This window comes from Perognathus longimembris, chromosome 13 (genome assembly GCF_023159225.1).
Source record: "Perognathus longimembris pacificus isolate PPM17 chromosome 13, ASM2315922v1, whole genome shotgun sequence".
Classification (NCBI taxonomy): Eukaryota; Metazoa; Chordata; class Mammalia; order Rodentia; family Heteromyidae; genus Perognathus; species Perognathus longimembris.
Genome location: NC_063173.1, coordinates 26272042 through 26295142, shown reverse-complemented (window position 1 = coordinate 26295142; position 23101 = coordinate 26272042). Strand labels below are relative to the sequence as shown.

Below are 23101 nucleotides of genomic sequence, written 5' to 3'. Positions count from 1 at the left end.
ACAAGGTTGGAAGAAGTTACCTGAAAGGGATCAGCACAGATATTTTCTACTGTCAGGATACAAGCAAAAACAGCAATAGCTGGTCAGAGTATTCAGAATTCCTCTATTCAAGTAGGATTTTTTAATGTACTAAATTCCCATCTCTACTCCCAGGAACTTAGCCATAGACTTTTTTCTTAATACCCTGGATCTGGGAAACTGTGTTCTTTCAACCTACTCATAAACTGTATAACCATTCTTAGATTACACGTGCAGTAATATATTGACAGAACTCAGTTCTATAAGTCTTAGTTATTTTCTATTCTCAAAATATTCTTTTTTGTTCTTAAAAAAAAAAGGAGCCATCATCATTCAATAAATATCAACAACTGTTGCTATTACATCTGAGTCCATGGCTACAAATACCTATTCAGGGCTCACTAGGAGTTTCTTGAGTTATTTCATACACACCTGACATAAGCTTTGACCAAACCTAGCTTCACAGTCAGCCTGACCAACTCCAGTCTCTGATTGCCTGGATCCCTTGCTTGTTGTAGCCATCCTCTTTAAACCCAGGCCAGATTTGATCCAGTACCATTCATTACCTAATAGAGTAGCCACCTTATTGAAAAGGAATGAAGACTGAGATTGTGTTGTGAGCAGCTGTAGTTCAACCCAGCACATTGGGATTTGTGCCAGTTAAAGGTCGAGATAGCCGTTTTGTGGTAGCTATGCCAACACATATTGCATGGGGGGAAAAAAACCTGAATTGTCCCACTGGGCAAGAAGTAGAGATGGAAATACAAGTACTTGAGAGGTACTGAGGGGAAGGAGGGCAAAAGAGACCAGAAGGATCTAGGAACTCACAACTAGAGCAAGTCCTTCCCCAACCCCTCATCTCCCTCAGTCATTGGAGACGGTGTTGCTAGAGTTTCTCACACCCAGTGAGTGACTCTTCAGTGTGATCTGGAAATGCCAAATGTTTGAATCAGGGCACATCAGATGACACCTATGATTCCCTTTTACCTTTGATAGCTTTTTTCATAATACCCTACATATTGTTAAATGTTACACAACTTCTCAGTTGTGCAACCTACAAGAATGGCAGCATAGAGTAGGAAAAAAAACTGGTCTAACATCAGTAAGACACAGATTACGCAACATGGTGAACAAATGACCACAAGTAAATGCACCAACATCCCCTTGCATTATGTAATTAATAACTAGAAAACATGTTTGATGAAAAGAAATATTATTTATATAATTACTTGTACAAAATAAGAAGAATTATTCCCTGATCCTTCCTTCTCAGTGTTTGATTATTGCACAGGCGTCAATAAGACGTGACAACTATCACTCAAGTAATTTCATATCTCACCTTCTCAATTTTCTATTTGAGAGTAATTAAAATGGTCATGAATTGGCTTAAGGTGTCACTAACAGTTCTTTCACCCAAGTTTTCAAAGGCAATGAATTGGGATATGTGAAATGGGAACAGAGAGACTTAGTTTCTAATTTTGGCTCTACAGCTAAGTTGGCAGTCATTTAAACCTTCATGACCTTCATCTTCTTGTACATAAAATGGTCTGTAGAACCAGGTAACTTGAAAGGATAGATAGTTTGGGGTCAGAATTTGGGGCTTGGGGTGATAGGGGGAAAAGTGATGGGAGGGGTGACACCAAGATGTATTATACTCATAAACCAACATGTTGAATTGAAATTCCTTTGTACAACTACTGAAAATAATTTCTTAAGATAAATGAATAAAATGGCGCCCAAGAATCACTGAAGGAAGAAAGGACAGGAGCCAGCACAGTGGAAAGCATTGAGGAGAGACACAGAGTTGACCTCAAGTCCCAGTCCTACCATTCACAGTGAGAACTTTGATTTATTACTTTACAATGTTCTGCTTAGCTTGCCAGTCACAATTCATGCTTTAACACCTGAGCTGAGTAGGAAGCAGGATGTCATCACCTAATGCCATCTGTGAAATGTCACCTGCACTATTTGCCTTATAGATACTTAGCACTTAGACACCTGCAGTGTGAATGGCCCTACATCTCTGAAACAAGGCCATCAGGCTGGCTGCTTCTGAGGAGTAGCTTTAAAGAAGGGACTTACAGCCCGCTGGACTGGGATGGAGAGCAGAGGCATGACAGATAATATGGGAGACAGATAATGGCTAAAACAGAAGCCATCCACCTTTTGTTGATGCTTCCAAACCTCACCTGAGGAAAGATTTATGATTCAGGGGCCCTGCCCTGTAACTGATTTATTTTACACCCAAGAATTACAGGTAGCCGGCCCCTTTTGCGCTGCACCTGAAAGGCCAACTTTCGGAATGAAGCATGTTCTTGAGTAGTATTTGCCTGAAGCGGCATGCCCGGGTCTCATGTGGCTCCTACAAGCAGATACAGAAAGTGCTAACCATCTAGCGGCTGTAGTCGGTGGGAAAATGCCACTACCTAAGACCCCTCCCCCGCTTTAGTGTGACAGTATCCCCGCCCTTGTCCCCTGTCCAGGAAAAAATAGTATCTCGAGCGGCGAGTCAGCAACGAATGATTCATTGACACGCCAGTGAAGGGATGGGACTTGGCGTGACCCCGGGTCTTGATAGCGTTTAAAGATTAAAGATTATACAACCGGAAGATCCTGAACTAAACAGACCTGGAGCCCTCTCTTCCTTACCCCCTCCCCTCGCCCCCCAAACACACACCTTGGAGAAGCTGGGCAACGCATGCGGTCCAGCAACCCCCAGCACAGATCTCCAGAAAAGAGGAACCGCTTTCAGGCAGAGAATCAAACAGTAAGTCAACACGGCAAAAAAAAAAAATCCAGGCGGAACAAGGAAGCGCCCGGGCGCCTGCTGGCCTCGGTTTCCCCTTCTGCAAAATGAGGATTTGGGACTATAAGGTCTCTTAACCTTGATGATACTACAGAATTCTACCATATACCAGGCTAATGCCGCCTGAGGGTTGGAAACAAGGAAGACAGAAAAAGAGAGGAAAACGAGAAAAGGCCACAGAGAAAAGGAGTGGGTAAGAAACGAGGAGGGAAGACGCGGGACGCCGAGACAGGCTTGGCGGGTTTTCAACTTTACTTCCCCCACTCCCCCACCCCCCACACCTAAATTCTCACAGACGGACCAAAGCCCCGCGCCCAGTGAATTCGGGCACCAATAGCCAAGCTTCTTCCCCACACCGATTTCTGGAAGCCGGATGGGCTGATACTGAGCAGCGCAATAGGTGCCCGGGGATGGCAGGGGGAATGATCTGCCGGGGTCCCGAGGCAGGTGAGCAACTCCCGGGGCTGCGCTGTGGTGAGACGGACCCGATCTGGAATCGCAGATGCTCCCGCATCTCAGCTCGCTAGACGCGAGCAGGACAAGTTTCATTCCCCAACTTCTAGCCAGGATAAAGGATAGGGGATGTATTTAAAAAAAAAAAAGTTGCAGAACTTTTCCTCCCCCCCCCCCTCCCAGCTCCGCTGTGAAGGCGGAACCCGAGGGCGGTGCCTGCACCCTGATTCGCCGGCAGCTGGCATGGAGAGTCTCCGATTGGCGCACGGGGTCCCGGCCGGGAAGAGCGGGCGTGGGGGAGGGGAGCGGTCCTCCCAGCCCGCGGGAGCGCCTCGCGCTGGGAGCGGGTTAATTTCAAATCGGGGACTTGACTGCTCCAGGACGGTCACGTTCCCTCTGCCCGCCCGCCGGCCCGCCAGTCCTGGTCCCGGCGTTTCCCCCCGGCACCCCACCTCTGCGCGGCGGGAAAAGACTGACTGTCCGACAGACACCCTGAGTCTAGGGCCTGGGCGGATAAGGAGTACCCAGGACTTCGGGATCAGCCCCCGCCGGCTCCAACTGTGAGGTGGACTGACAGGTCAGCGGAACGCAGAGGGACGTGGCGCCAGGACTGCCGGCTATAGGAGCGAGCTTGGGCGGGCAGCGGCAGCGGCGGCGGCCGTTTCCCGCCTCTCGCTCCGCTGGGGGCCTTGGAGGGAGGAGCTGAGCTCCCGCGCAGAAGGGCGGGGGGCGAGCAAGGGGGAGGGGCGGGGATGCCTTGGTTCTGGGCGCGGGTTTGCCCGCGCTCAAGCCCCGCGCAACTAAGGGGCGGTGCCGGCCACGGTCCGGCTTTCCGCGCCAAATTTTTAAATCGGAGGCGGAAGGTCCGGCCACGCCCCTAGCGCCGCCAGCCAATCGCAGGCCTGGAGCCGGCTCTCTGATTGGACTGGAATCGTTGCTCTGGAAACCACGAGGATGCTATCTAGGAACTGTCGGGCGGGCTGTGGACTGGCGGCCTGACGGAGGGCGGTGCTGTCTCCCCGGGAGGAGGGGGAAGCGCTCTGGGCGCGGAGCTGGTGACGGCGTGGGGACTGTACCTGGTTGCCTTATTGAGCGAAAGCAGTCCATCGTGGCGTGAATCGGCCACCTGAGCCGGAGTACAAAGCGCTGAGTCTTTAAGGAAGGTTTTTTTTTCTGTAAAGGAAAATAAAAGTATTCATTATAAGGCATCCTTTAAATGCCTAGCAGTACGCTTAGCGTTTAGAAGCAGAAATCAGATGTTTCATATCAAGTAACTTCCCAAAACTTTATTACTGCGTCTGCGCACGTGTGTATTAGGGGAGAAATACAGACGTCTAGATGCAGACGGGTATTGAAATACTTGGGGTCCCGTGTGCTCATCCAGAACCTGAACTCGTGTGCTCAATCCAGAACCCGAGCCCTGATCTGTGGACAGGTGGGTGCTTGCTACAGTGTATTTGGTGGGAGCAGGAGAAAGGCCCCCTTTCTCTAAAGAGGATAGGGTTGTCACTGAAAATTTTGTGGTTGCTTGAAGTCTTAGGCAGTAGATGGGTTTTATGAAGGAATTTACCTGTCTGTTGGGGTTCTCTGCCCAGTGGTGCTATCTCTCCTCAGGAACAAAATCTAAGTCTAGTTTGTAGGTTTTTTTTCATTAGCCTTTGTTGCTGTGACCTCCTGTATCCCTGATCTCTTCTGTCTGTGAAAGAATTTTCAGATCTACTGGGTTCTTGATTTTCTCTTTCCTTTTTTTTTTTCTTTAAGGTTATTAATTTTTTTTTTTTTTTAGATCTGGTTGGAATACTTGAACTGAGAATTGAAGAGGAGCTCGAGATTTTTCATTTTTAAAGGAACACTAAATGTATGAGATATTGACAGAATGGAGAACGAAAAGGTATTTTTTAACTTCTGTATTTTATTCACTGCTGCAGTTTAAAATGTAATGTTACCCTGACTTAATTTTTCAGCTTCTAGTGTTTTGTTAATGTTCGATTTTTGATTACCTTTTTAAAAAAAATTCCAGATGGATTGAAGAGGAGTGCGGTTGCCCAGTGTTAGTATATTTCTGGTTTAATGATTTTGTGGCAGTCTCACGGAGATAAACAGGGATGGGAATATGGCCTAGTGGTAGAGCGCTTGCCTTATATACGTGAAGCCCTGGGTTCAATTCCTCAGTACCACATATATAGAATAAGCCAGAAGTGGTGCTGTGGCTCAAGTGGTAGAATGCTAGCCTTGAGCAAAAAGAACCCAGGGACACTGCTCAGGCCGAGTTCAAGCCCCATAACTGGCCAAAAAAAAAAAAAAATCACTCAGACTGTGAAGCACAAAATCAAGGAGATAAACAGAGATAAAGGGTATTTTTAAGAAAAAAAATGTGTTCGTTGAATTACAGTGGAAGGATTCTTGATCAGTTCAAACTCAGAACAAGCATGTATCTTGACTAAATACTTATGAAATTGTCAACTTCTTGTGCTGGAAATCTGGTTTAGTGGTAGATGCTCAAAGCATAAAGCCCTGGGTTCAATTCCTCAGCACTACATAAACAAAAAGCCAGAAGAGGTGCTGTGTGGCTCAAGTGGTAGAGTGCTAGCTTTGAGCAAAAGAAGTTTAGGGACAGGGCCCAGGCCCTGAGTTCAAGCCCCAGGACTGGCAAAAGAGAGAGAGAGAGAAATTGTCAATTTCCTTAAATATTGGGGCTTGATATACTGTTTAAGACATAAACAATTCTATTTAAGAAATTTGTCAACAAGGACTTGTGGATTGGTATTCAGCTACTCATTTTAAAAAGTGAACTTACATAAAAAATACTCCTTAAAGGTGTTAGATGTTAATAAAAGAAAAGAATCACTATTACTCCTGTACGGTGAGGCCAGGAGCTGCAGTTTTTAGAAAACCTCCATCCTTAGGTCAGTACCTCCTTGGACACATCTTTGACAAGGAACCCTCATGGAATCCATTATATGAACTTCCATGTAAATACTCCATAGATGGCATGGGAAGGTCTGTGTCCTAGTCATGTGTGACCTTGCTCAGCCTGATGTCATCTATGGGAAGATTCTGTAAATTATACATAGAAAAGCTCTTGGTAAATCCTTAAATGTCACAGACATAGAAAATAGTATTATTAAGCTATGTTTCTAAAGTTATTGAAGAATTAGTGGGTCTCTATTCTTTGACTTATGGCCATTTCAAATGTTTTTCTTTAAGATTGCTACAGATAGAAAAAAAAGTATATGAAGTCCCTTATGGATATGTGTCCATTAGTTTTATTTAACTTATAGTCTTTTTGTCTCAACGGCAGCCCTGCTTCTGCCAGTGACTTTGGGAAGCTACTTTTACTTTCATTGGCCCCATTTCTCCAAGTACAGTAAGAGAGTGGATGTTGAAAGTGCAGGCTTTTTTGGTCAGAAGTCCTGCTTCTAAGCACTGAAGACTTGCTAGATAAATGACATATGTTGGCCCTTACCTTTATCTGCTTGGTTCTCCTTCCTGTAGGTGGTGTTTAATTCAGCATTCACTAAATGCTGCCATTATACTAGGTAGATAATGGTTTCTGTTCTACAGGTCTTATACTCATTAATAAAGGTTGCTTCTTGGACTTGATTGAGGCAATCACTTAAAATGATCAGATGTGTAAGAGGAAGATAAATGAAGGGTACATGTGAACTCTCTAAATTATGTTTGGAACTCTTCTTTAAATCTAAAGTTATTTCAAAATAGAAGTAGGAATAAGTCCAAATTAATTAATTAGAAGTTAATTGGAAATGATAAGTCCTAATAAAATTAAACAAATTAAATGAAAACATTTAGATCCATACTTTTGCAAAACTGAAAATGAGAAACTTAAATTTTAGAATGCAGTACCAGCTAGGCATAGCATCGCATACCAGTAATCCCAGCACTCTAGAGATTGAGTCAGGAGGGTTGTGAATTTGAGACCAGGCAGAGCTTGATAACAAAACCCCATTTGAAACAAAGGAGCAAACAAAATAGAATGGATATTAAATGTCAAGCTAATCATTGGAATATACTTTATAGCCATTTTAGCAATCCCACTAGGCATTTTTTTCTCAGCAATATCCTCTATATCATATAATTTTAGAGTCAAAAGTTATCTGATAAGTCCTATTTTACAAGAGATTTAATTATTTACTTCTTTTGAACTAGGAAAACCTCGTTTTTGAACCACATAAAAGGGGACTGATGAAAACCCCCCTGAAAGAGTCCACTAAGGCGAATATAGCTCTACCTGAAATACAGCCTGATTTTGGCCCTTTAACCACGCCCACCAAACCCAAGGAAGCATCCCAGGGAGAGCCATGGACACCGACAGCCAATCTGAAAATGCTTATCAGCGCTGTGAGCCCTGAGATCCGAAGCAGAGATCAGAAAAGGGGATTGTTTGACAATAGAAATGGATTACCTGAGGCCAAAGACTGTTTACATGTAGGTTTTCAGAGGACTAGGTTGGGAAAGGAGGGGGCAGGTTTGAAGCTGTTGCAGAAGTGCCAGCAATTGTCAGGCGCTGGTGGTTACTCAGGAGCCTGAGATCTGAGGATCATGGTTCAAAGCCAGCCTGGGCAGAAAAGTCCATGAGACTCTTATCTCCAATAAACTACTCAGAAAAAGCCGGAAATAGCACTGTGGCTCAAGTGGTAGAGTGCTAGCCTTGAACCCAGGAAGCTCAGGGACAGTGCCCAGGCCCAGAATTGAAACCCCAGGACCAGCAAACAAACAAGAAAAACAAGAACAAAAGCAGAAGTGCGGGCAATATAATATTAATCACCATTACTCCCTGGCTGTTACTAAAATTCCTGAGCATTCCTGACCCCATCAAAATACAAACACTGGGAGTTCTGAGTGACTTTTCATTCCAGCTTTTGGACTTGCTAAGCAATGTGTACTGGTTTACCCAACCTTGTTACCTCCTACTTTGTAGTTGTGCAAGCTTAGCATGTACAGAAAAGGTGTGTAAGAGGAGTTAGTCATGGAGCTCAGATGCCCCTAATAAATCTGGCAAAAATATATTTTAGAATAAAATGTTATTTACCTTTTCCTTTGTAGGAGCACTTATCTGGAGACGAATATGAGAAATCTCAACCAAGTCGAAAAGATAAAAGCTTAGGATTGTTGTGTCACAAGTTCTTAGCCCGGTACCCTAATTATCCCAATCCTGCTGTGAATAATGACATCTGTCTTGATGAGGTAGCTGAAGAACTTAGTAAGTACAAAAAGTTTGCTTAAAAGGTTAATCATTAAACTTGGGCTTATGGATTTAACATGCTCAGAACCAGTGTTTGTGGCAGACATAAATAAGGCCACAGGGAATTGATAGGTGTCTAAAGTCCTATTAATTTGAGAATAAAGGTGATTGGCTTTAAATTGCAATGAGTCATTAACATGAAAATGATATTACTTTTGGCTAAGGTTGTCTGAAGCTATTCAGAAAGGCAATGCAGTTTTATGTCTTGTTTCACAAACAGCTCCAACTCTGAACTTTCCTCTTGTCCCTTTTCTTGAGAAGCCAAAGTCGTCTTGTTTGTTACATTGATTGGTACCTCCTGTAGATAGTACCAGGTTGTGCTCCCTGCCACTCTGCTACCACCAGACTGAAGATTGGTTTGGGGAGCATTTTGGTGTTTAGTAAAAGTTATTGTGTCTTTCATAGACCTGAATCTAGTTATAACTAAAAAGAATGTGTGGCAAATTAGAGGTATTTGTGGAAAGTCATATAAATATCCTAATCTTAAACTTGAAGATGTGTGCTATGCCAGATAAATTCAATTTAACTAGATTGCACAAGTCACAAGAGTTACTAATACCACATTGTGAGTGGTAGCAAGGATATAGAAGAAATTAGACACTCAAAGAGGGTTATATCTTCCTAATTTTTTTGTCTGTTTTTTAAAAGTCCATCTTATTTTTTTCGAGAATCTCATCATTTTAGACTTGTTGTGTGAATGTAATAGGCAGGTGTGTGTGGGGTGTGGGGTGTGTGTGTGTGTGTGTGTGTGTGTTTTAGGAAGTATAGGATGTAGAGTATGAAGACTTGGATATTCCCTAGGTAAGCTAGCTTTGTCCTGGTCATTAATGTACCTGCTTCACAAGTTAGGATAAAAAAATGTTTGAGCCTTAGTATGTATTTGATCATCAGTAGAGGTTGCCTTTCTAATTCATAGTCACACCTTTGTACCCTTAGAGAGCATGGCCATGTTTCTTCCACCTTCACACTGTTGCATTCAGTCGTAAATAGAATTATATTATCTTGAATCTATCAACTAAAAAGCCCAAGAAGTGACTCACTTCTAAAACACAAAGTGACCTATTAACATACAATCATATTCTTTGTAGATGTTGAGCGTCGGCGAATTTATGATATAGTGAATGTCTTAGAGAGTTTACACATGGTGAGCCGCCTTGCCAAAAACAGGTACACTTGGCATGGGCGACACAATCTCAACAAAACCCTTGGTACTCTGAAGAGCGTCGGAGAGGAGAATAAGTATGCGGAACAGATTATGATGATCAAAAAGAAAGAGTATGAACAAGAGTTTGACTTTATTAAGAGTTACAGTATTGAGGATCATATCATCAAATCAAACACTGGCCAAAATGGACACCAAGACATGTGTTTTGTTGAACTTCCTGGAGTGGAATTTCGGGCAGGTGAGAGATGGCATGGAAAAGTCCATACTAGCTGAGCGAGGTGGCACGGCCCTATAATCTCAGCTACTTGAAGACAGAGATGAGGACTGTGGTTGGAGGCTGTCCTGGGGAAAGTTCACATGAGACACTACCTGATAAACTAGAAAAATAAGCAAAAAGACTAGGTGTATGCCTCAAAGGATAGAGTGCTGCGAGCGTGAGGCTTCAAGTCCCAGTAATAAATGAAAAAAGAAAAGAAAAGCTCAGACCTTTCTCACAGTTCTCAAGGAAAGATCCTGTGGAGCTTGCTCTCTTCTGTACAACTAGTTGGCTGTAATGCTAAAACACTGCAGTTGTCAGCTGGATGATCAAGTGGTAGTATTTTTAGCCTTGTCACTTTAGAAGTCATTAGTCCCTTCATGAATTTTAATTCTCTAATCTTCATCTTTCCCCAAAGCTTCTGTAAACAGCCGCAAAGATAAGTCCTTAAGAGTGATGAGCCAGAAATTTGTGATGCTGTTTTTAGTGTCAACGCCTCAGATAGTAAGCTTAGAAATTGCTGCCAAGATTTTAATTGGGGAAGACCATGTGGAAGATTTGGATAAAAGCAAGTTTAAAAGTAAGTGTCATGGACTTCTGTGGAGCTTAAACCTAATCACAAACAATAATGTTTCAATTACTAGCTGATTTCCAAATGTATTGAGTACTGAACGAGTCCTGTCTAGTTCATCTTCTCTAACTTCACTTTTCAGCAGGTACAGCGGTACCCCTACAGCTAACTTTTGGGAATCAAAGATGTGTATAACTATTCTTATTTCTTGAATACTTTGGCTTCATGTGATACTGTAACAAAGTCTTAGAATCTGTACAATCCAAGATTTGAAAGAGTAGTAGTTATAAAGTAGAAATGGGTTCCTTGATCTCTGCTCTCTGCACTAATACTGATTGATACATGAGGGTATAAATAACTCCTGGAATGACCTGCAACATAGATGGCCTGTCATTTTTGAGGTGAGCACTTTGTTTTTTTGTTTTGTTTTGTTTTGGCCATTCCTGGGGCTTGGACTCAGGGCCTGAGCACTGTCCCTGGCTTCTTTTTGCTCAAGGCTAGCACTCTGCCACTTGAGCCACAGCGCCACTTCTGGCCGTTTTCTGTATATGTGGTGCTGGGGAATTGAACCCAGGGCCTCATGTATACGAGGCAAGCACTCTTGCCACTAGGCCATATCCCCAGTCTCGTTGTGTTTTTTTGTTTTTTTGTGTTTTTTTTGGCCAGTCCTGGGGCTTGAACTCAGGGCCTGAGCTCTGTCCTTGGCTTCTTTTTACTCAAGGCTAGCACTCTACCATTTGAGCCATGGCGCCACTTCTGACTTTTTCTGTTTATGTGGTGCTGAGGAATCAAATCCAGGGCTTTATGTGTAGGAGGCAAGCACTTTACCACTAGGCCATATTCCCAGCCCCGGCCTGTCATTTTTGAAGGAAAAGTTTTAGCCAGATTATCTTAAATTTGAAAGGACTCTAGATTAGGATCCTAACACAGAGTTTGCCTTGAACCCTGTGCCAGACTTTGCAGTAACCTTCCAAGGAATAGAGAGAAGGTGTAGAAAGAAGTGCTCAGCCTGGGAAAGACATCTAGTAAACACTTTTCTGAGGTTTGGACAGAATAGGGGTGGCTTCTCAGGACCCAGTCATGTAGTGAGGAAGAGCCACCCCAGCTGACCTCAGAGGCCTTGGGAATTGCCTGGGAGCTCACCGGGGAAGGCCTTCCTATCCTGTAAAGCTGTTCTAATAGGGGTGGCTTCTCAGGACCCAGTCATGTAGTGAGGAAGAGCCACCCCAACTGACCTCAGAGGCCATGGGAATTGCCTGGGAGCTCACTGGGGAAGGCCTTCCTATCCTGTAAAGCTATTCTAGTCTCAGGAGTACCTTCAGACATTCCTAGATTGATAGTGTATCTATTTCAATACAGAATTAAGTAGAGAGTAAAGACAATAGTGCAGGCAATTGGCTTGGGAGATCTGCAATTTGAGAAAACACGTCCTTGTACTACAAATGGGTCACCTATTTTTTCTGAGTCACCAGACAGTTTTCAGCTCCCTATTTCACTGGTTAGTCATAGCACTGAAAGCTAGTTATTTCTGGAACTGCAGATGTGTAATCTGCTGCATCCTCAGGGAATTCAGAACCTTCTAGAATGGCTATGAAGGAGACTCCATTTGTAATTTTGTATTATCAAACAGAAGTAAAACACAGACTCTTTGTAACAAACATTTTAAGACATGAGATTTGTAGAATTAACAAATCTATGTTTTGCCTATCACTTAAGAACCTAACAATTTACAAATGTCCTTGGGGGTACAAAATTTTCTATACTTAATGATATGAAAGAAATCCTGTAGTATATAATATCGTGAATAGAAAAACAATACATTTACCATTGATGCTTCATTTCTATTTGTTCATAAAAAGTCTTCTGACTCCTCAGAATAACCAGGAACGGAGAGTTTTTATAGGTAGGGTGATTTCATGAAGTAGTTTTTTTCTGTTTTCAAAGCATATTGTTGTCATTGCAAAATGCAGAACCAGCAGCAACTGTCTTTTAAATATTTTAAACGTCTTCTTGGTTTTAATTAAAGGGGCAGCGGTAGAATAACTTAAAAGGATTCTGATGTTATTGCCTTGCATTGACAGGACAGCTCTTAGAATATACATGAATTTCTTATGAAGCAAAATCTTTTGATCTTTCATTATTCTGTTAAGTGGCATATATCTTTTTTCTTCCCTAGCAAAAATTAGGAGATTGTATGATATAGCTAATGTTCTGAGTAGCCTGAATCTTATCAAGAAAGTTCATGTTACAGAAGAAAGAGGAAGAAAACCAGCTTTTAAATGGACAGGCCCAGAAATCAGTCCAAACAGCAGTGGTATGTATTTTTTTCTTTCAGTTTTTTTAAATTCTTTTTTTTTAATAAATCACATTTGGAGAGATTCTCCTTTCCAACTCCACATGAGAAGGACACATATAAATGACTAAACGCAACTAAAGATGAGTGCCCACGTGGCTACTGGTGGCATTAGACATGTGATCTCTGTACCTACCTTCTTTCACCCTGTGTCCAGGAAGTAAAATTTGAATGTGAATGGATTTAAAAAGCTGAAAACATCAGAGAGCATAAGACACAGTTGCTCTCCTTATTATTCTGCTTAGTAACAACATCAAGAACTATAACACACAGAGATTAAGAAATGAGTCCAATCTGGTTTCAAGATAGATGTCTCTAGTACTCATCTCAACATTGTAGTGCTGGTATTTTTGCATTCCATCAAATATCTACACACAGAATCACTGGAAAATGACAAGGATATGAGCCACAGAAAGATGGGGAGGCTTAGGTTCCAATCTCAGCTCTACCACCTATTAGCCGTGTATCCTCAGACAAATTACTTCTCCAAGACTCAGTCTCCTCTTCTGTAAAGTGGGAAGAACAGTGGCACCTTTGCAGGGTTACTGAAATTTTAGACAGCATTTCAGGGAGAGATCCTTTGGTCCAGTGATTTGGAATGAAGTGTCTAGCTAGGACTGTACTAATCAGATGTATACCCCAGACCCTCATGCTGCTAGTTAAGAGATCTCACATCACATGTTGTATGCCTCTGCTCTCCTCTCTGGGTGCATTTCCCAAGAATAGCCTAACCAGTGGAGCAAGTAGAAGGATTCTACTTGTTGGGTCTGATGATAAGACATATAATTTTGGTTTTTGGTGCCAGTCTTAGGGCTTGAACTAAGGGACTGGGTGTTGTTCCTGAGCTTTTGTGCTCAAGGCTAGTGCTCCACCACTTTGGTCACAGATCCACTTCTGGCTTGGGGGGGGGAGGGGGGAATACCTGGAGAAACTGACCAAGAGTCTCATGGACTTTCTGGCTTTGGATCTCGATCCTCAGATCTCAACTCCTTAAGTAGCTAGGATTACAGATGTGAGCCACAGGTGCCCATCCAAGACATATAATTTTTAATACCTCACCAAGAAAGAAAATAAAGAGTACCTAGCTCTTCATTGGTTATAGTCTATTTCCATGTTTGAAAGTTCCACATCCAAAGATTCAACTAAATGTAAATTGAAAATACTGGAATTTTGTTTTTCTTTTTTGTGCTGGTCCTCGGGCATGAATTAAGCATTGGGCACTGTGCCTGAACTTTTTCCTCGAGGCTTGAGCCATAGCTCCACTTCTGGCTGTTTTATTAGATTATATTAGATTAGTGGGGTTAAAGTGTCTAGGGGACTTTTCTCCCCAAGTTAGCTTCAAACAGTGATCCTCAGATCTCAGCCTCCTAAGAAACTAGGATTACAAGCATGAGTCACCAGCACTCGGTGAAAACGTTGAAATTTTTTTTGTCTGCATTGAACATATATAGACTTTTTCTGATCATTATTCCCTAAATAGTATAGTATCCCAACTACTTATCTACAATGCAGATTACATTCAGTTTTATGTAATCTAGGGATGGTTTAAGGTTTACAGGAGGATGCATATAGGTTATATCCAAATGGATTTCATATTGTATCGGAGACTTGAACATCTCCAAATGCACATCTTCATCTAAAGGGGATTCATAAACCACTCTCCCTTGAATCCCAAAGGATTGGTACAGTGTGGTTTCAGAAGTACAACATGAAACACTGTGTCAGAGTGCATCTGACAAAAGAAACCTGTGAGAGAGTAGCATAGTTACTCTATTATTGTTTTGGTTTGGTTTTTGGTTTTTTTTTTGCCAGTCCTGGGGCTTGGACTCAGATCCTGAGCACTGCCCATGGCTTCTTTTTGCTCAAGGCCAGCACTCTACCACTTGAGCCACAGCGCCATTTCTGGCTTTTTCTATATATATGGTACTGAGGAATTGAACCCAGGGCTCATGTATGCAAGGTAAGCATTCTACCACTAGGCCATATCCCCAGCCCCCTGGAACTACATTTTTATTTCATATCTTAAGGAAGCTGAAACCACCACCTCCCCTAAATACAAACCTTTTCCATTTCAGGTCCCAGCCCAGTCATCCCTGTTGACAACTCTGATTTGGAGGTGAGGCAGTCTACAAAAGAGAACTGTGCCAAAAACCTCTTTTCCACGCGTGGGAAACCAAACTTTACTCGACATCCATCTCTTATCAAACTGGTAAAGAGTATAGAGAGTGATCGGAGGAAGATAAATTCTGCTCCCAGTAGCCCTGTCAAGAACAACAAAGGTACATTTTCTAAGAATGTCAGCCTACTGCTAAGAAAAATACCTTTTGATCTGATTGGTTTCTGGAGCTAAATTGATCTTTAGCAGTGTTTATTAAGAGAAGTATTTCACTATCTTTTACACAAAGACCCTAAATCATAAATCTAACTTATGTATACATTATTCTTTTAATGGCCATTGGTAGGACACATTGTTTAATTGCTATGTAACTTTGGGAGCAGGTACATGTTGTCTGACCTCAGTAAAATTTCACCTGTGTGAATATTCTTAAGCTTTAACACACATACCCCTTCTATTTTACTAGCTGAGAGTTCTCAGAATTCACCACCCTTCCCAAGTAAAATGGATCAACTCGCAGCTATTTGCAAAATGCAGTTAGAAGAGCAATCAAGGTAAGTTGGCATTGGCAGAGCTCTTTAGTAACAGAGTGAATTACTTTCACATTGTGTTATTAGAATCATTTGCTTTATGTGAGCATAGGCACTCACTTTGGAAACCACAGAGATAATCTGTTCCATGTCTCTTACTCAGTTATTACAGAAATTATAGTTTCTGTAATGGCTGTAACCTGGGGTTTAAAGTGATAGAACATTTAGGAGAAAATGTGTTTCCATGTGTCATATTCTAAATCTTATCTTTCAGTGAACCCAGAAAGAAAGTGAAAGTACAGCTAGCAAGATCTGGGCACTACAAACCAATGGCTCCTCTGGATGCACCAGCAAATGCAGAGCTAGAGCTGATGACACCATCCCTCATCCAGTCTCTGGGCGTGGTCCCCCTCATCCCTAGCCCATTGTCATCAGCAGTGCCGGTGATCCTACCTCAGGCTCCTTCAGGCCCATCCTATGCCATCTACTTGCAAGCTGCCCAAGCCCAAACCATAACACCGCCCCAAAGCCAGAGCCCAACAGTCTGCTCCACCCATTCTTCTAAAGCTACTGGGTCAAGTGATGCCACAGATGCCACCACTGCAAAGGTCACCAATGATGCCACAAAGACCAGTGCCTCCTCCAGACCTGGAAGCTTGCTGCCTTCAGCAGAGAGACAAGGTGCAAAGAACCGAAACAGGGAGGCAGCTGGAGAAAAAAGCTCCAAAAGAGCAAGCGTGCTAGAGGACAGTGGATCCAAAAAGAAATTTAAAGAGGACTTAAAAGGACTTGAAAATGTCTCCACAGTAAGTACAACCTTGACTTGTGCTTTAATTTTTTTGTTCTTTTAGAAATTTCCTAATCGATTAAAAGAGAAAAATGTAATGGCTTGTGAACTTTACCAGATCAAAGAACAGTATGTCAGAAGACAAGGAACTGTTCCTTAGCATCTCATAATCCAAAAGAGGCCTGAACAGCTAATCCTCTGACTATGATGAAGGCAGAGTCATTTTTAACCTTCAGAGGAAGGGATTACTTGCTCTTTTTAAAGCATCACAGGTGGTTGTCTGCAAGTCCATTTCCCTAGCGCATACTGGAATGCAAACAACTGTCATGAAGTCATAAATAATTTATAAGCAGACATAAGATTCCTGTGACTCCTGCTTTCTGAGTCATTCTTCAGTGTTTGTTTGATGTCATGTACCTGGCATCTGTTGCCTAGAAGATATGTTCCCCATTTTCAGTTCCTACCTCAAATGTCAATCACAATTTCTGTGTTGTGTAAATGGAAAAGTCAAACTAATCTTGGTAACTTGTAGGTTCATTGGATGCCTTGATTTCTATAGCCATTGACGTTCTAGGAAATTTTTTTTTTAACCCTAGGAGGTAGAAATTAGCTCAGGAAAGAATTAACATTGAATGTCTATCCACAGAGCAGATGTCATAAGTGTTTGGTTTTTTATACACATTGTCTCATTCTCCTTTCTTAGGACAATTATTTATGAAAGACAATGTGATCAAGCACATTCATTTAAACATGGGGGCAGATTTTTCTCATTTTGCCCCTCTCATTAACTCAAATTATTTACTTCTCTGCATCTTACATTGATTCATTTATCAAGGAATTGTTCCACATATTTTTCCTACACATTTACTGAGTAGGAAAAACTGTGCTCTGGATTCAGATCTAACCCTGCACCATCTTTAGTTGTGGTTGCTTCTAAGTACTTGCCCATGGCTACATGACAGTTTCTGTGGGATTAGTGAATTTAATACATGACAATATACATAGAGTTTGTGATCCTTTTAAGACACTGTATCAGCTGAAGGGCATTATCTGTAACTGGTTATTAAGAGGGCTTTAAAGTTTGCCAAATCTTCCCTGAGGATGGCTTCCTGGAAACCATTTAAAACATGTATTATTTCACATAGCATCATTTTGCATTTAATGTAAATGCCAGGGGGAAAACCACAAGGCTCTATCTGGCTCCATTCACTTTTCTGGGAGGTCCATAATCTCTTTGGGCCAGTGGGTATGATTGAATAATGATCTCCTGTTGCCTCCTGAGTTATTCAGGATTAGGGTTTTCAGTGGATAGATTTTCCAATACAACTCGCCTTTTTTTTAACCTCTGTGGGTTCATTTTGACCCTTTTTAGCATGTACTGAACAGAGAGAGAGAGAACACTTCATGTGCTAATTCATTCCTACATTTACCAAGAATCCAAACTCCCTAGGGGTGGGGAGAAGACAGTATGCAAACAAACACAAACTTATCAGATAGTGGATGATAAGAACCACAGAGAATACAAAACAGAATTTGAAGGTACAAGAGAGAGTCAGAGGATGACTAGGCTGGAAGAGGTAATGTTCAAGGGGAAATATGTCAAATTCATTCTTTAAGGCTAATATATTAATATATTTTCTAAATGGAAGTGGTATTATAGGTTAAAAGACTATAATAAGTATAGTTTATATTGAGACATAATTATTATTTAATATGAGACAATTATAAGAGTAATATGGGTTTTACTGAAGGCTTCAGTTAAACTAGTGATAGTAATAACTTACTCGCCAAGGAGTATAACTAAAAATAACAAAGCAACTGTATTAAAAATTCTCTATTTCTGATTTTAAGAAACAAAATTTAAACCTGTGGCTTATTTTTAGCTTTGTAGATTCTTAGTTCTCTGATTCTAAAGGAAAGGACCTATTAGGAGAGAGATCAAAGTGTGGACTGTTGTTTTGGCAATGGTGAGAAAATAAGTTTGAAGGAAGATAAAAAGGAGCCCCCCACTTCATAAGAGTTGCTTTTAACTTGCCAGTCCTGAGCACTGAGAGGCTAAAGCAGACTTTTCACTCAGTTTAGTCACCCACAGAGATGCTTTCTGTTTGGAGAAGCTCAGAGATCTAACAGGCAGGATGGGAGGCACATGCAACCCTACCCACAAGCTTTTTCTATTATTACTTACTTTATTGCCCCAAGTTATTTTTTCCTAATGACATTCTGCATCTCTAATAGGAATTAATCAAATCTCTTTGTTGCGGCATTGTTTTCAACCTCTGAAGTGTTTTTATATAAGCTTGCTTGGTATCATTAGAATAAGCAGTCATGTGCTAGAAAAAAAAAGTTGATACTTGTACAATTCCTTTGGTCTAAATTGGGTCAACAAACTTCCTAGAAAGGTCCAGGTAGTAATGTTTGGCTGTCTATTGTACCGACTCAGTTCTGCCAGTATAGCAGGCAAGCAGCCACAGACAACACATAAATGATGGGCATGACTGTGTTCCAAAGAAACCTTGACAAAGGGGCTGGGGATATGGCCTAGTGGCAAGAGTGCTTGCCTCTAATACACGAAGCCCTGGGTTCGATTCCCCAGCACCACATATACAGAAAACTGCCAGAGGTGGCGCTGTGGCTCAAGTGGCAGAGTGCTAGCCTTGAGCAAAAAGAAGCCAGGGACAGTGCTCAGGCCCTGAGTCCAAGGCCCAGGACTGGCAAAAAAAAGAAACCTTGACAAAAACAGAGGATTAGACATACCCCTGGACCATAGTTTGGCCAATTCTTTAAATCAACACTGCTTAAAATGATTTTGTTTTGTTTTGCTATGAGCTCTTTTTAATAGCCTTACCAAAAATTTATTTGCCAAATAATCTGGAAATTATACATGCAGTCCACCCCACTTGGAGATTCATAATTCTTGCCTACATAAAGTATCTAGAAAATTCTCTTAAGAAAGACAATGTTTGCTTGTGTTTAAGCATTTCCTAAACATTTGAGCATGAATCAAGCCATGCTTGTTTGCATCCCTAGGAACTGGCGTCCCTAAGAATACTCTGTGGGAAATACCATCCTACCCAATTCATTAACTGTAGTTAATAATCCAAACTTGTTATACTTTGTGTTGGCCTCAAACTTGGTTCTGACAGTATCACATCATAGCAGGAAATAGCAGAATTTAGGCTATCAGTGTGAGGGAAGTGTGCCAGGTAAGCCTTAGTACTAAGCCTCGGGTAGCATTTAGGAAATCAATATTCCGTATTATTCCAGTGCAAACACTGGAATGAGTGGGTGGAAGTAGTCTTTTGGTATCAGGGTGGCTGAGCTGCCTGTATCCCAAGCTATTGGAAGCCTTGGGTCAGTGAGAGAAACAGCCAAAAGATACTGTCCTGGAAGTGACATGTGGCCCTTTTTTTTTTTCTTCGTGTAAGATTTTTGTGTAAAATAATCCCTTCCTCCTTGTTTTCTAGACCTTGTTCCCATCAGGATACCTAATCCCTCTCACTCAGTGCTCATCCTTGGGGGCAGAATCCATTTTATCTAGTAAAGAAAACTCAGGTACACTTTCCCCAAACCAAAGGATCTACGGCTCACCCATTGCAGGTGAGTATGTACAGAACACTAAAACATGAGCCAATCTTAAATTCACTTTCACCTTGTAAACTTCCCAGACAAATGCCTGTGTTTTTAAGAACTCTTTCTGCCCCCCTTTTTTTTCCAGGTGTTATCCCAGTGACATCATCTGAACTCACTGCTGTTAATTTTCCCTCTTTTCATGTGACACCTTTGAAGCTAATGGTTTCACCAACTCCTGTGGCAGCCTTACCTGTTGGGAACAGCCCGGCTCTCACTTCGAGCCACCCCGTTCCTGTCCAGAACCCAAGCTCAGCCATTGTAAACTTTACCTTGCAACATTTGGGACTCATCTCTCCCAGTGTACAGGTGTCTGCCAGCCCTGGATCTGGTACAGGAACTGTTCCTGTGTCCCCAAGAATAGAAACAGTTAGTACTGTACCAGAAAATGCAGGCTCTCAGCAGGGAAGGGCCAACCACCATGACTCACCAGTCCCAAGCCAGAGCCAACTGAATGGACAATCAATTGCTGTGACGGGGCCACAACAGGTAAGAGCATTACTTCTGGAATTAACATACCCCCAGTATCCTCTTATCATAGGAGACTAGAGAGGGGAACGATAGCAAAGTGAGTGATATAAGGCTAACCTTTCTTCCAGACTTAGGAAGCGTGCCTAAGGAGTACTTATTACTTGGGTTATCATAAGGTTTGTCTCCTTTTAGCAAAAAATAATTGAGAATATAAAACTCATCAAGACTTCCCTAGTCAATTTGAAGATATGCTGGTTTTCCAACATGCAACACATTTATCTAGCCCAGTGTTCTGGGTCTGCTTTCACTTATGTTTCTTTGAGAATTTGACTCCTTTTTTCCATTCTTCTTTCCAACCAGCCTGTTCCTGTAACGCCCAAAGGGTCACAGTTAGTGGCTGAAAGTTTCTTCCGTACCCCAGGTGGACCAACCAAGCTGACTGGCCCATCCTGTGTGGATTTTGATGGTGCTAATAAAACCTCCTTTGGAACTCTCTTTGTCCCACAGCGGAAACTGGAAGTCTCAACAGAAGATGTCCACTAATTGATTCATTTGATTTCTCTAGAGAGCTATTTAATAGAGAAGATGTACACAGACTGCTTTGGAGAACACCACTGAAAATACTGTAAATATACATTGGGGTTTACTCAATGTCAAAGCAGATACTTGTTTTCATACTTACAAACATATATACACATGCGTGTGCGCACGTGCGCGCACACACACATGCATACACACATTTGTATAAGGCGAAATTCAGCCTTCAATCCTACAAAATAAAAGTAAAATGTTGAACTAAGGTATATTAACTTGTGGGGGGGAAGATTCATTATTTCAGCTGTGCCTACTTTATTATGCAAAGTAACTGTATTAAAGTTTACTTCTGTTTGAGTGAATATGTTTAGTATGCCTAACACAGCACTCTCATACTTTTTGCACAAAGAAAATGCTGTGTGATGTATAATGTATTTTTTAATAGGAGGGCTATAGCTATATTTTTTTGTAATTTCTTTAATCCGTTGGTGTTGCAGTATGTCTTTTTGTAGAGTTTGCAACAATCCTCAATCAAGTCTATGGAAAAATTATTTATAAAATGTATTTTTAATCATAAGTTGTTGAAATTAAAACTTTTCTAAAATGTAGTTAACATTTCATTTGGCCATTTAGGCGCTGTTCTCAGAGGCAGATCACTGGGAAGGAGAATACATCATGGGACTTAGATATGCTAATTTTATAGAAAGTTTCCATCCTCTTCCTCTCTTGAAACCCTTGGTTTTGCTTGGAATAGTGAATGTGGCTTAGTAAAGGCTGGTACTTGACCAAGGATACCCCTCTAAGTGCCACACACTTTCCACTCCTCCCTTGGAGATTACAGGTGAAAGGCAGGAGTTTCACTGCCCTACCCCAGCATAACCTACATCTATCCCAGGCTTCCTTCTCTCCACCAAGGAAGATCAGACACCAGTTCTGCTACCCTTTATGCATTGTCTACCCCCAGAGAAGGCAGAATAGCTTTAAAGATTTCAATTTCCGTCACTTACAGGGAACCACCGCACTTACTTAGGCTCTGAAGAGCTCCAGAGAAGGAATAAGCCACTGTGTGTTAAATGTGCATCTCCTCGTTCCCTTGAGAATTTTCTGTGGTAGCTGAATAATATTTTATAAAAATAGGCCAAGTACCAGTAGCTCATGCCTGTAACCCTAGCTACTCAGGAGGCTGAGGTCTGAGGATTGCTGTTCAAAGCCAGGCCAGGCAGGAAAGTCCATGAATCTTTTATCTCCAAGTAACTACCAGAAAGCTGGAAGTAGAGCTGTGGCTCAATTAGTAGAGCCTGCATAGAACAGAAAAGCTAAGGGACAGTATCCAGGTCCTGAGTTCAAGTCCTAGGACTGGCACCAAAAGAAAAGTGCTTATTACAGAGAATTCAGAAAATACAAAGAAGAAAATAAAATCAGCTGTTACCTTAGTAGAGTCTTAATTTTCCCCCAAGTGCTGAGAATCAGATATAGGGAGCTTCAAATGGTACTCTACCAGTGAGCCACATCTTACCACTTGTCATTTATTTCCTTAAGTTGGGTATATTTCAAAGGATTTCAGCCTCCTGAGGAACTAGAGTTATAGGCAAAAGCCACTGGCATTGGTCTTCAAAGTTTACTTAATTTTTTAAATAACAGATTAAATTGGTCAAGTAACAAGACTATCCCTCCAAGTGCCATGTGGTTTCCACTCCTTCCTTGGAGATTAGAGATAAAAGACAGGAGCTTCGTTGCCCTACCCCAGCATAACTTGCATCTATCTCCACTGAGGAAGATCAGATCCCAATTCTGCTACACTTACATACATTAATAGTATCTGGGGGGTTCTTTTGTGATAATTTCATAGATGTATACAATGTTCTTTGAACAAATACATCCTCTGTTATATTCCCATGTCCTCCCTCAGTTTTTTCAAACAGCATTTGGTGGGTTTTTGCTACATAGAAATACAGATCATACACTAAATAATATAGATCATAAATTCATTTATCCATTGGCTGTTGGACACCCTGGCTGATTGCACAGCTAGGCTGTTGTGAACGGAGCTGCAATAGATATGGACATGTGAGTATCTATCTTTTATACTGGCATACTTTTTGGATATATGCCCGAGTGGTATAGTAGGGTAAGGTAGCTAGCCCAATTGTT

At 41.7% G+C, this 23101-nt stretch overlaps 1 protein-coding gene across 4 annotated transcripts; it reads left to right on the top strand.

Annotated features, from left to right (window-relative positions):
• Nucleotides 1–2760: 2760 nt before the first annotated feature.
• Nucleotides 2761–21558, top strand: E2f8 (E2F transcription factor 8). Of its 4 annotated transcripts, none has more exons than XM_048360938.1 (13): nt 2761–2785; nt 5039–5168; nt 7445–7723; nt 8342–8498; nt 9629–9943; nt 10380–10541; nt 12709–12846; nt 14961–15164; nt 15468–15555; nt 15806–16337; nt 19783–19915; nt 20034–20434; nt 20777–21558. In XM_048360938.1, exons 2-13 carry the CDS (start codon nt 5154–5156, stop codon nt 20957–20959), a joined length of 2607 nt encoding a protein of 868 aa, XP_048216895.1. In that variant the 5' UTR covers nt 2761–2785; nt 5039–5153; the 3' UTR covers nt 20960–21558. The 4 variants fall into 4 exon arrangements, with proteins under 4 accessions (XP_048216895.1, XP_048216894.1, XP_048216892.1 ...); XM_048360937.1 differs by lacking the exon at nt 2761–2785 and adding an exon at nt 3003–3017; XM_048360935.1 differs by lacking the exon at nt 2761–2785 and adding an exon at nt 3668–3854.
• Nucleotides 21559–23101: the final 1543 nt, after the last annotated feature.

What these genes read in the sequence shown, in the direction of transcription:
- E2f8 (XM_048360938.1), top strand. An exon ending in AGGCCAAAGACTGTTTACAT is followed by an intron (nt 7,724 to 8,341) that starts GTAGGTTTTCAG and finishes TTTCCTTTGTAG; the next exon opens with GAGCACTTATCTGGAGACGA. An exon ending in CCCTGTCAAGAACAACAAAG is followed by an intron (nt 15,165 to 15,467) that starts GTACATTTTCTA and finishes CTATTTTACTAG; the next exon opens with CTGAGAGTTCTCAGAATTCA.